This window comes from Diplotaxodon limnothrissa, linkage group LG1 (genome assembly GCF_057381915.1).
Source record: "Diplotaxodon limnothrissa isolate DT_005_m linkage group LG1, D_limnothrissa_male_GT1.1, whole genome shotgun sequence".
NCBI classification, from domain to species: Eukaryota; Metazoa; Chordata; class Actinopteri; order Cichliformes; family Cichlidae; genus Diplotaxodon; species Diplotaxodon limnothrissa.
The window spans coordinates 15,690,681-15,704,261 of NC_140596.1; the positions used below are offsets into that span (position 1 = coordinate 15,690,681).

At 37.3% G+C, this 13,581-nt stretch overlaps 1 protein-coding gene across 1 annotated transcript; it reads left to right on the plus strand.

Annotated features, from left to right (window-relative positions):
* The first annotated feature begins 3,472 nt into the window (after positions 1–3,472).
* On the plus strand, positions 3,473–12,611 carry ctsba (cathepsin Ba). Its single transcript, XM_085370743.1, has 11 exons — positions 3,473–3,619; positions 6,738–6,865; positions 6,944–7,029; positions 9,128–9,242; positions 9,453–9,568; positions 9,839–9,924; positions 10,009–10,155; positions 10,487–10,603; positions 10,977–11,105; positions 11,667–11,748; positions 12,041–12,611. The coding sequence occupies exons 2-10, from the start codon at positions 6,743–6,745 to the stop codon at positions 11,738–11,740; spliced, it is 993 nt and encodes a 330-aa protein (XP_085226869.1). The 5' UTR covers positions 3,473–3,619; positions 6,738–6,742; the 3' UTR covers positions 11,741–11,748; positions 12,041–12,611.
* Positions 12,612–13,581: the final 970 nt, after the last annotated feature.

Below are 13,581 nucleotides of genomic sequence, written 5' to 3' on the forward strand. Positions count from 1 at the left end.
AGCTAACAGAAGAAGAAAAATTAGCTGTGGCACAGTCAAAAGTAATTCGAAATTATGCGCTGCTATTAGTCTGAAGTGGTCAGTACCTGTATTAACGTCATGAAAGCTGTGTGCGAAGTTAAACTGTAATCGCAGAATAATGTTTGTGACTATGTCAGTCTTCCATGTGACTTTATCTATTTTTCTTTTTTTTTTTTTACTGTGCTGGATTACTTTGTGTCAAAACAAAACAATAACTGTGCAGTAGTAACTATGAGGTCTGTTAATGTTTTTCTTTAATGTGCAGGAAGGAGAGGAAACACAAGCAGCACTTTAGGATACTGAGAAACTGAGTTCATTGAGCAAAGTAGTGATTTTAAAACTAGAAACTTGATTTTGGTAGAAACTGCTTTTTCAAACTGGTGTCCATTTACTGCAGCTTTCTGATAGTTAAGTCACTGCATGATGCTCATTCATACAGGCAGACTGAGAGTTATATCTACTCCCATAGAGAAAGAAGCACTCACATTACCTACACGTTACTTAATGTAACTGCACATTACCGTTTTTTTAACACATGCTAGAATGTAGCAATAAGCTAGCTAACGTATTTAGTGCACTTATGAAAAAATATCCACACTCATGCTTTAAATGCGTCATCGCTTTGCCTTGTACGAAGACAGCTTTAGCTGCCACGCTTGCCTCATGTATGCATATCGCTTTGAAATAGAAATAACATGCTTTGCTTTGTGTACGCGATGTATACGATAATATCTACTTGTGTTTGTAATTTGATTCATTTTGTACTTTTAAAAGGTTCTTTTATATTTGATCACATTTACTGTTCATGAAATGATCTGGACAAGGTTTTGTGTTAAAGTTTGAGGATGTTTAGAGAGCAGATAGTTATCACTGACAGACTTGAGTTAGTTTGCTGATTCATTATAACCTCGTCACCTTGTCACTGGACGACCTCCTTTCATTAGTACAAATCACCTCATCTCTGAGAGGATTTCCACAAAAGAGCTGTGGATGGTAGTCGTGTCATTAAGTGTGCTGTTGATATGACAAAAATAAAGCCATTTGCCATGATCAAAGTCCAGTGTGCTGGGTTTTATTGCTTACCAGTGATTAATTTATCATCACTATGATTCTGAGAAATAGACACATATCAGTGGAAGTGCAGCAGCACGAGCTTTATCCTAGCACATCTCTGGAAACTTTCTCAAAGGTCATCAAATATAAAGATCAAAACATCTCATACACTCATCAAAGCATTATAAATAACGTGCAAAAGGCTATAGCTTGTTCAAACCTTTAATTTCATGTGTCAAAATCAAGTTTTGGTGCCAAAATATAAATCACTGCTGCAAAATGAAACATTTCTTTGACACTGTGTAAACAAAGATGCTCAAGATGTTTAAATAATTCATCAGAATGACAGCAGACTCAAGAAGTGCAACCCTTGAGTGCGTATTTTCTCTGAGAGTGCATACCTACTGTATCAGACTGTTATTTATCTCAGGCTAACCCACTGCTGTTGAGCTTTACAGTGAATACTTTTGAAAAGTAAAAGGTTTTACTCTCTACTTTTTAAAGAAATAGAGCGCTTACATTTTTTCATAATGGAAGGGCCTACGGTGTGTAGTCCAGTTATAAAACAGATTACTGGACAGCCTGTTTCTGTTATCTCTCTGGACACTGACCAAGTCCTCACACAGTTTTGTACCTTGTAGCCTAGCATGCACGCTATTGCTCAATAAAATGGATGTTTGAGTCGCTCCTCAATGCACCCAAATTGTTGTAACCCTGTTGTAACACAAGAAGGATAACTATGCTTTACAATACTCATAGTCCTGACATACACCCCTTCAATGAGCAGGTTTTTTTTTAACTACATGAATTGTTCTTCATGTGCAGACTTATAAAATAAAGCAATGCTGGCACATTTTGGAGTGGTCTCTATTTTGCACTCAAAGACATTTGTAAATATTATTTGTTCAAATTGTGGCCAATTTTACTTAGTCATTTTCTAAACTTTTCTTTTTAAACTTCAAATTGTTGTAAAATATTTTACATAAAGTTCTAAAAACTTTGGCTGTCATTCAAGAATTTAGCCAAAGGAGCTGAGAAGTGAGATCTATGTCAACAAGCAGTTCCATAATAGACGGTTTCATCATAATATCATAAAAATATGATTGCTCTGAATTATTAATGCACAAAAACATAATTATTTTCAAAACTAGATAGTCCTTTGACAAACTGTAACGTGACCCTAGACTGTTCCTTAATACAGTCTAATATTCCTATGTGAAACTGAGTCACCTGCTCTGGTGAAAGCACTTTTTTGTTAGAATTAGGATGTGCTCTTACGCCACTTGGTAAAAAAAAATAATTACATTTGATGTGGTGTGCTTGCGTTTTTTTTCCCAACTCATCACTTTCAAAGTCAGATGACAGTCATAAAAGGAAGAGAAAGCAGCTGGACAATCATCTCTTTCTCTGTGGTCAGTGATCAAAAGCACAATCAGGGTCAAATCACAGGACACTACTCAGATGAATAAAACTAGATGTAAAAATCACATGAAAACCAATGTTGGCTCAAAAACACATCCACATGCAGTACAGAGATAATATAGGGAAAAAAAGATAATTTACACAGTCTGTGTATTTATTGCAGACTTTCTTAAACAGATAAATAACAAATGGTTATTTGAGCTTGAAAAAATCTCACTGGTCCCAGTTAACTGTGTTTTGACCAAATGTAATCATCTTTTCCTGATACCAGCACAGCACCAAGGTTTCCTGGGCCCAGTACTCTTTCTCTGGAAATTATATCACAGTTTTCAGTTCAGTTTTTATTTGACCACCATGCACATCTCCATTAAAAGTTTTGCGCAGCTTGCTTACAAATGCATTACAGTTATATTACATTTCATTTTCATTTAGATTGCAGCTGTTCTACTTTTTATTCCTGTAGCACCTTGGCAGTACTACCTTTATATATAAGGATGATAATTTGGGTGTTTTACTATACTACACAACGCAAAGACAAAGACAAATACCTCAAAACTCACAAATCACTTTTGTAATACCATGATATAATAAAGGTATATCAAAATCAAAATCTAATATCGAAGTCAGTTTCAGTTACAATAAATAGAATATCATCTAAGTAAAAAAAAAAAAATGCGTCCAAATAAATTTTTAAACTGCAGGGTTTTCATTCTGATTAAGTTCCAAAAAAAAAAAAAAAACTAACACAGCACAACCCAGCGGTTCTTCCACATTTTCATTAATAAAATAAAATAAATAAATAAATGCATATATTAACATTAAAATAAAAATATTTATATTTATATATCGTTTTTCATGGATTCTAATTCAGATGGTTGACTTTATCTGTAAGAAGTCAGGACTGGTTTAAACTAACGGAAGAGCTCGATGACCGCGTGAATGACGGTTAGATCACATGCTTTGAGTTCATGTGATCAGTTCACGTGCTATCAGGAGTAAATAAAAGCTGAAAGGGGCCGTTTTTAACGCCCGAATACTCTTTTGTACTTACGTTAGCCGGCTGAGGTTGGGGACCTGGAGCTGTAGAGCTGATCAAACTCATCGGTTGAAAAACATACTGCCGGTAAATATTTGTTGTTATTTATTGTTTTCTTCCGATTTTAGCCGCTACATCGTTTACACGGAGAGCTGACCGCTAGCTAAATCGGTCACATAAACTCATAGAAACCAGGTTAAAAAAAGGCCAAGTATAGCTCATATTTTCATCACTAGTCGTCACCAATAACATGCTAAAACCGATTTTGAGCTTCTGGGTGCCAGTTAGCTTATTTGATTGCATGGATTGAATGTTGTTTATGACTGGGTGACCCGTTTTAGCTTCACGGTCAGATGTTTTGAAACGGGTGAAGCCATTTCCCCCCCAAAGAAACACACATGACTTATTCTTATCATTCGTTATTGATTATTCTGTGCGTTTTGGTATAGGCAGGCAGTATTTCGATAACATAAAAAGGGATTTTGGGGGGGTTAGAATATTGTGTAATATAATCCTGAATTCAGTCGGGGAAATGGAAAGTGAAACTGTGTTTCATAAGAGCGTCCTCTGAGCCATCCTTTTTCTTTCAAAAAGAAGAGGAAAAAAACTGGAAACAAATTATATACTGAAGCTTTGTTTAGTTAGTTGTGAACATGTGAGCTGCATACAGAGGCTCCCAGGTGGAGGGGTTAACCAGAGAGAAGTGAAATTATTCTAAGGACTATAGCGGTGTATTGTTCAGAACAAAGAAAGGTTTACTTCTACTGTCACGTACCTCAAACACCTCAGCGTTGTAGGAAGGAATAAGGAAGTGATCAAGAGTAAAGTATGTAGTCCGATATGTTTGTTACCACACCTTGTGGGCATAAAACTGTGTGACAATTTAAAGGAAAAACCCACAACGTTTGCTCCCCCACTAGTGTGTAGATCTGGTGGCTCAGTTATCGACAGGGGAAAAACTACACAAACTAGTTGTAACTGAACACCTTTATACTATGATGAAATGTTATCCTATAATTTCCTTCCAGGAAAGCAATGCCCCTGTCAGATTGTTTGAATATGAAAAACATGAGTCGTATGCTTTGACCTCCAGTAAAATCTCGCTATGTCAACAGCCGTGGCAAGTTTTGGACCTGCACACTTTAAACAGTAGGAAATGAAATACTATCTTTTGAAAGGGTGTCGAGGTACACTAACTATTCCAGCAGCTTGGTAAAAGGACCTTAAGAAGGCCATAAGTTTTTTTTTTGTTTGTTTTTTTTAAGTTTAAGTAGACAAGAGGGAGCATAAATAGTTTCAAATGATTGAATTGCCTTCAGAGGTTGGTTCTTATCTAAAAGGAAGATAAGAAACTGAAGAAAAGATTTAGAAACTAAAGTTTTCCTTTCTCCTGTATGTCTTTCGATGGCTTTGGCTTTGACTCATCAGTTTTTTTTGTCTTTCGCTTAAACCACACAGGGGAACATTTATGGCCTCTTGGCCTTTAACAATGTGTTAATATCAACGCTAAACTGTCATCAAACTTAATGTGGAGGGTTTTCTTTACATGAACAGAACTGTGCCTAAACAAAGGTCTCAGTATGACTCAGCAGCTTAACTCAACTGTGGCATGAGTGCATTCAAAGGTACTGACTTAGTACTTGGAAAAGACAGCTCAGCGGGTTTCTCATCCACTTCCTCAAAAAAAAAAAAAAAATCTTTTGATAGAAAGAAACCACTTCTCTAGAGAATTAACCAAAAAACCATTTGGTGTCTTTCAAACATGTTCTACCATTCAAATTTGTCTTGTCCTTAATAAGATTTTTGTGTGTGTGTGTGTGTGTGTGTGTGTGTGTGTGTGTAATATTACACTGTACTTAGTTTGCACACATGGAATGGTTTCTTTAGCATAACAGTTATTGTTTTTATAGCACATGCACAAGAATTCAAAATAATCCAAAAACTGGAGGACACTCAGAAATCTCTCTGCACATGACCTGTAAACATGCTGTCTTTTATTGAGCAGCAAGGCAGTGCTTTGGTGTGATCTCAGAGCGAATGTGTCATTCTGCTACGGGAAACTGCCTGTTCTTACTTCCTTTTTGATATGCTTTTTTTTTTTTTTTTTTTTTTTTTTTCATAATCCATCATGTGATAGAAACCAGCTTCACAGAAATTCACATGTTCTGTTTCTCAAGCAGGCTTGTGGTTTTGTTTTTAAAACAGGACCTGTCTGAGCAGGTGTGGGGATTTCACGTATTCAACAACATAACTGACTTCTGTTTTCAATGGAATGTTTACTCTGGCTTACTGGCACAGTAAGCCAGAGTAAACATTTTTGGCTGGATGCATTCATGTACAAGCCTTTGTTCTTTACTTTTGCTTGTAAAATAATTTTGGGGCACAGTCTCATCAGATTAAATAGTTTGTAGTTAGATCATCTGATCCCAGAAGAAGCAGAGTGTCTGCACTGGTATTGATTTCTCTGGACTTCCTGCTATTACCGAGCACTCTCCACTCCTCTTTTTAGTAGGCTACGTTATCTGTCTGTAATGGAACTAATTTCGGCTCACCCCATTGCATTTTACTTTCTATAATGTGGCCTGTATTATTCACACACTGGAGCCAGTTTCCTGTATCGTTGGTCCTGTCGTCTGTGCCATATGAACTGAAACCCAGAATCTTTAACAGTGGGGGGAGTGCAAAGGAATTTTTTTTTTTTCTTCCTTTACAGCGTGGCTGCTTATCAAAATCGACTAAAATCGTTGAAATCATTGGAGCATTTGCTGAGGCAGCATCTTTAACCACTGAAGGGGACTTTGACGCATGACTGACTCTAAGAGGTCTTTCTCCGCTCTCTCTGCATCATTTTTTTTTTCCACTCGTAGCTTCAAGCAGTGTGATGGTGTTCAATCAGCTGTGACCTTTTAAGTGGTGATGTAGTTTCAGGAGTCTATCTTAAAGGGTGAATATCATACTGTGTGTAGCTGCAGCAGTGTATTGACTACAAATGTGAAAATCCAGCAGAGCTGGAGAACAGCTGAGGATTTTAAAATACAAATAAACCTCTACTTCCTGTTTTTGAACTCTAGCTAGACTTGTGAATGTTCAAGAAAATCAAAAGGCTCATTTAGCCGGTTACTGAAATGAAGTCTTTGTTTATGACATGATGCAGTAACAGAATAAATTACCACAGCTAAACCAAACTTATTAACTTGTCTTTCAGGCAAGATGTGGCATGCAGCCTTCCTCCTGTTGGCTGCCAGCTTGTCAGTGAGCCTGGCCAGACCCCACCTCCATCCACTGTCTAGTGAGATGGTCAATCACATCAATAAACTGAATACTACCTGGAAGGTGAGTGAATTGTTTTTTAATTTATGACAGACCTCTGAGAGTAAAAGTGTTTGACTAAATCTCCTCCCTGTCTTGCAGGCTGGCCACAACTTCCATAACGTCGATTATAGTTATGTGCGCAAGCTGTGTGGTACAATGCTGAAGGGACCCAAACTGCCAGTCATGTGAGTCTTAGTCATATGTTCTGTGGTTGCGAAACAAGTCCTCTAACGATCCCTGACATCAGAATATTTCAACCTACGCTGACCACAGGATAGTTGACTGTACTTTCACATTATTCTCAGTGTCACTGGAAACTTACCAATAGGGCTACATGATTATGGCTAAAATGCTAATCACTTATTTTGAGTAATGAAATCAAAATTATTTGTTTTAATTTTTACATTGTGCCACATTCTTGTTAAATAAAACTTCTTTAATAAAATTAAATAATGTGCTTATTCACCTGAGAGCATCTCTTGGAAGCTGAATTTAAAGTCTTTCACTTCATTCATCGTAGCTGCATAATTAAAGTGAATATAAATCATAGTACTCGACAGCTGTGGGTCCCTTTCCCCTGGAGTGTTTTTCATACAGCGTGGGTATTTCCACTGCTTAAGGCAGTAATCTTTTGTTTAGGAAGGTAACTGTTTTCTTGAAGCCTTCAGTACTCTCTGTTTATTGGACAAGTCTGTGGTGATTTCAGTATGCCTTTGTGAGCCGGAGGAATAGGCTTGTTGTTATGGATGTCTGTAGGATGCAGGTCGATTCACATTAGCAGCTCTTGCATCACATACAAGTCTTCCTGCAGTCATTATGCTGCATTTTCTGATGGGTTTTCAGGGAGTTGAATAAGTTGAGTTGTGATGCAGATACAACTCTATGGCACTCGCTGCATATGAGTTCTTCTAGTTAGGATTAGGGATGGGTATTGATAAGATTTTCACGATTCCGATTCCATTTTCGATTCTGTTTAACGATTCGATTCTCTTATCAATTCTTTTTAAAAAAGGAGAACACTAAGGTCGATTAGCTTAGAACTTTGTTTTATATCTTCTCTTTGAACAAGATAGAAATTTAGGAGTAACATGGCCTTACAAACCCAACAGTGAGATCTTAAGAGATCCTTAAGAGATCCAGCCTACGGCTCTTCAATGGGGTGTCACAGGGTCCCCGGAAAAAAAAATTGTAAATGTAAAATAATAAAATCAATATTCTTCTGTAGTAATAACAAAGTATAACATAAATTATTCTGTAGCAATTACACAAGAATATCCAGCAATGTCCCTGCCTACAATTAAACACATTCACTTACCGTAAATCGGGGCATCTGCTGTGGCAAATGGGTGCAAGCCTTTGACCACAAACTTAGTCACTGCTCGGTGACATTCGTCTATCCTGGCCTGAAAGGAGACGCTACCGGTAGACTGCAGCGAGAACTGCCAGCATCTGAGCCAGCCAGACTCTGTCTGTCTCTCTCATCATGGTCACCTAAATGCACAGTAATGGCAGGTTTTGTAATAAGGCAGATCGCGCTAACATAATATGCACTGTTAGTTGAATATTTATCTGCCGCATTAACGGGAGAGGATGTGCAAACGTTACCGCTGCTGCTGGGTTGAGATTCACTAGTCCAGAGCGGAATTAAAAACATGGCATTCATTTAAGGTCATCGTGTGTTTTGTGAGCAAATGCTTTTGCATATTCGTAGTGTTTCCTCCCTTAAATGAAAGATCTACTTTGCAAGTATTGCAAGTTGCTCTGTCGTCATCCGTTCTCGTAAAGTATAATCAAGCGTGTTTGAGCCGCCATGTTTCCTGCCAGGTAAATGACGCTCCGCAACGTGGTGATGTCATTCAGGGCGACTGGCAAAAATGGCAAACAATTCCAAGGAATTGAACCGGTGGGAACCGGTTCTCAACAAGAACCGGTTTTCGATACCCATCCCTAGTTAGGATCACCCGTGCCAAATCCAAAATGTTTCCAAAGAGTGTATGATCTGCTTTCAGGGCTGAGTTCTGGAAGGCATCTGACTTTTCTTGCATTTATATTTTATTGTGGTGTTGCTCGTCCAGAGTAGTACAGTCAACTTTAACCTCTGCAGTGCAGGGAACGGCTGTGATTGGCTCATGTAGGCACGTATTTAAGCGGTGGTTTAGGGTATGTTTAATTTGCTTTTGGTTGGATTGATGGAGCATGCATATTCAGTTTTGCACAATCATTAATTGTGCAGCCCTACTTTACTAAAACAATAGTAAGTAAAACTTCTGGTTTCCTCTGCAGGGTTCAATATGCTGGAGATTTGAAGCTGCCAAAAGAATTTGATGCTAGACAGCAGTGGCCTAACTGTCCCACTCTGAAAGAGATCAGAGACCAGGGCTCCTGTGGATCCTGCTGGGTGAGAAGCTGCTCAATGTCACCACATGTAGCTAGACTCTTCAAGAGCTCTGTAATCTGAAATTGCCTAAGAAACTTAAAAAAAACAAAAACAAACCCTCATTAAGGAAGAGAATGGAGCTCAGCTCTTAGGACAAGAATGAAACCTTTGCTTTTCAAATTTTGCGATGATCTGTTTCCCTGCTTCATGTCTTTGTTGTTGTGGGTCCAGGCGTTTGGTGCTGCAGAGGCCATCTCTGATCGTGTATGCATTCACAGCAATGGGAAGGTCAATGTGGAGATCTCCTCAGAGGATCTGCTGACCTGCTGTGACAGCTGTGGCATGGGGTGAGCAGTTCTTACCCATCAGATAACTGAAATCACTAAAATATTAAAGATCAAGCTATTAAGATTATAATTATTTACCAGGATCACTGAACTTTGATAATTAAATATAATGAACCAAACTATGACATAAAAACCTTAATCTGGGGAAAAGAGCAGCAGATATAGATGATACAATTGGTACTAAGAGAGGGAAAGAAAGTTTGGCGCTTTCCTTAAATAAGTTCATTTTTAGTAAGTAATGTTTTGTTTTTCTGTGTGTGTGTTTTTTAGATGTAATGGTGGCTACCCTTCAGCTGCCTGGGACTTCTGGGCAAATGAAGGGCTGGTCTCTGGGGGTCTCTATGATTCCCACATTGGTGAGTGTGTTTCTGATAGATTGATGCAGTTATGCGCATGTTGGGTGTGATTACAGTAGAGACACTATATCCTTGTGTCTGCAGGCTGCAGGCCCTACACCATCGCCCCCTGTGAGCACCATGTGAATGGCAGCAGACCTCCCTGCACTGGGGAGGGTGGTGACACACCAGAGTGTGTCCGCCAGTGTGAGTCTGGATACACACCAAGCTATACACAGGACAAGCACTATGGTAAGAGCAGCAGAAAGAAATGTATATTTATCATAAATAAGGTTTGTAATATTGTCTCAGTCTGCATAATTATGAGTAATAATTGCAACGTAACAAAACAAATTGTTATTGAATTATAACAAATGGATATTATATGAAATCTGAGGGAACTCCTTATCCTGATATTCAAATAGCTATTGTGCAGATGAACTTTGATTTTCTGGTTGTTGTTTTTTTTTTTTTTTTTTAATTACACATATTATAAACTTCTACATGCAATATTTTATTATTATTTTTTTTATGTTGGTGAACAAGGCTGTATGCACACATATCTTGACTCTGTGTGTTGCAGGTAAAACATCTTACAGCGTGCCATCAGACGAACAGCAGATTCAGTATGAGATCTACAAGAACGGCCCTGTAGAGGGAGCGTTTACAGTCTATGACGACTTTGTTCTGTACAAGACTGGTAAGAACACATGAACTCATCACACATGTAATGGTCACCCTGCCTGCCATTTCACAAATTCACTTTTACTTTGTGGCTGAAGCATAAGCATATAGTGTGGGATTGTGTCCTCTTAACATTGATTTGAACTGAAGCTCCTCTTTGTTTAGCTTTTGCAGAGGTTTGTGTGTGAAAAGTTAACAGGCTTTCATGCTGGAAATCTCCAACTGCAGCTAGATGCAGTTTGATATTCTAGTATTTAAGGTGCCTTGAATGTGACTTAGTATGAAATAGACACTATTAGAATACACACCCAGTCTCTTCACTATATTGTACTAAAAAAAAAAAAAACAACTTTAGGTGAGCTCTAATGGATTTGTTCTGTCTTATCCAGGTGTTTATCAACATGTGTCTGGTTCTGCTGTCGGTGGTCACGCCATCAAGATCCTGGGCTGGGGAGAGGAAAATGGCACTCCCTACTGGCTCTGTGCCAACTCCTGGAACACTGATTGGGGTGATAATGGTGAGCAGAGGCAGTTTAATACTGTTAACACACGTAGTCATCATGCTATGCAAGGGGAGTCACTACTGAAAATACTACAGTATAATCCTGTAAAATGGAATGGGGAGTCTTATAGCTGAATCAGTATTTTGTTCAGAATCGCAAGGACTTGATCTTCATTAAGACAGATGTATTATTTTTAATTATACATTATTTATATCAGGAGCACACACTTCTATATTTGACTTTATTTTACATGTAAAACAGACTGACTTCATGACACCAAAGCTGAAACCCTGTTCGCTCTATTTTTTTTATTCATTTATTTATTTTTTTAAACAATAATCATTAAATGCTCTGAAAGGGGGTCTTTACGTCTTTAACTTTTACAAATGTTTTCTTGACATTGTTCTAGCTCGTTTACACAACTCTACCAGTAAATGAGAAATTCTTCTCTTACAGTAAATTATAGTAATACTCCCTCACTCAAAATGGGCAAATGGTGCTGTTTATAGATGTTCACGTGTTTTCTTCAGTTTAGGAAATTGAAGTAAATTCTGTTTTTGTTTTTTTGTTTTTTAGGATACTTTAAATTCCTGCGTGGTTCAGATCACTGTGGTATTGAATCTGAGATTGTGGCAGGGATTCCCAAATAAAAACTAAGGTAAGATGGTAAACAGATGGATTTTATGTGTGAGGTTTTTTTGTTGTTTTTTTTTTTTGTTTTTTTTTTTAAATTATTATTATTATTATTTTTAAGTATGGATTTAAAAGATTATTCATAATGTACTTCTGACTTTTCTTACATGCATAATTCAGAAATGGATTCAGATTTTCTTCTGCTGTCAGTTACATGTAGACCCACATTAACTCGATGCAAGTCCAGCAGGCTGGTGTGCCAACTTTAAGAGTCATCCTTGCTTTAATTTCCCATTTTTCTCCTTTTGTACCTGCAGGTTTTCAGCTGCAGCATCATTACACTATCACTAGAGGGCGATGCACTCCACTGACCAGAAGACACAGCTGACAAAATTAACTGCTTTTAGTCCTTTTTACCTAAAGCGCGCTGATCACTTTGCACACCGGCTTTAAAAACTAAAGCGAGGTGAATTTGCAGATGGGATGTGACAGAAATGTGATGAACCTGAGGAGAAAGTGCTGGAGTTGATGTTTTCACCTCTTAGACAGACAGGAGAAATTTTATTTTAGACAGGCATTAGCATTTGGTTGCTTCAAAACAGGCTATTACTGTTGTAGAAGTGATTAAATTTATTTTGACAGCATGGATTGTTTTAGAACAGCGCAGTGTCATTTTGACGAATGTGTCTAATTTGTAATGATCACAGCTTTTATATTGAATTTATAATTTCTCAGTGCTACTCCATAATGTCAGGATGGACTGTCACAGGTGCCAGTTAGTGTTTTTAAACTTGGTTGGAAATTAAATGCAGTGTTGGCTGCCTGTTATAACTATAATATTGGCGCATAACTGTTATGTTTTGAAATAAAAAAAAAAAAAAGTGTGTGTGTGTGTGTGTGTGTGTGTGTGTGTGCTATTACAAAATCTTTTTCCTGGATTAAGCAGATAATAGAGAAACTTGAGCTATCACAAATGTAAAGTTTTGATGTTGTTAATTCTCAAGTGATTACACATGACAATATGATTCATAACTTTCCGCCAGTAACTCTTAAATGATTTATTATTTTTAATGCAATTATGACTCCCTGCATCTCGGTTTTGGTTGTAATTTATATACCAGAAAAAGCAACATCCAATTGATTAAAAATACAAAATTTGACAATCACATTTTCCGTCCCACCAATGAATTTGAAGCAAAATGCAAAATTATTTGTGTAAAATACACACTTCTGGGACAAAATGTAAACCTAGTTGTTAAAGTTATTCCAAACCATTTAAAATACAAAACTGCCTTACAAGCATATCAATTAAAGTTGGTAATAAAGGTGCTTCTTTCATATTTGCTCTGTTTACACATCTCTTTTAATTGTTAATTAACTTCTTTTAACATTTACATATAAGATCACTGCACTGCAATTTGTCTCAGCATACATGAAATGCTCTTACCAAAACTTATTTTCAAAAAGGGTGGCATGGCAAAAGTGTGGGGTTTTTTTTTTTTTTTTTTTTTTTTGCGTGTGTGTGTGTGTGTGTGTGTGTGTGTGTGTGTGTGTGTGTGTGTGTGTGTGTCTCTGACTGACTGGATTCAGTGTCGCTAACAGCACAGTGTCACTAACCAACTTTACCAAAAGAATATGGATTCATTTCAATGTTTCCTTATGTGTATACATAAAACTACATTTAGCCTTCATTTTCAGTCCATTACTTTCCCCAACTTGGATCATTTTCTGAGGAAAAAACAACAACACTAGTACCAATTTGCAATCCTGTGGACATCCATATGAAACAAATATTGCATATATAAGTAAACAGTATTAACATTTGTGGACCTGAATATTTATTTGTAATAATCTACAA

Coding starts and splice junctions, on each gene's coding strand:
- ctsba (XM_085370743.1), top strand. CDS start 6,743: ATGTGGCATGCAGCCTTCCTCCTGTTGGCTGCCAGCTTGTCAGTGAGC. Junction 6,866..6,943: donor AACTGAATACTACCTGGAAG/GTGAGTGAATTG, acceptor CCTGTCTTGCAG/GCTGGCCACAACTTCCATAA. Junction 7,030..9,127: donor GGACCCAAACTGCCAGTCAT/GTGAGTCTTAGT, acceptor TTTCCTCTGCAG/GGTTCAATATGCTGGAGATT.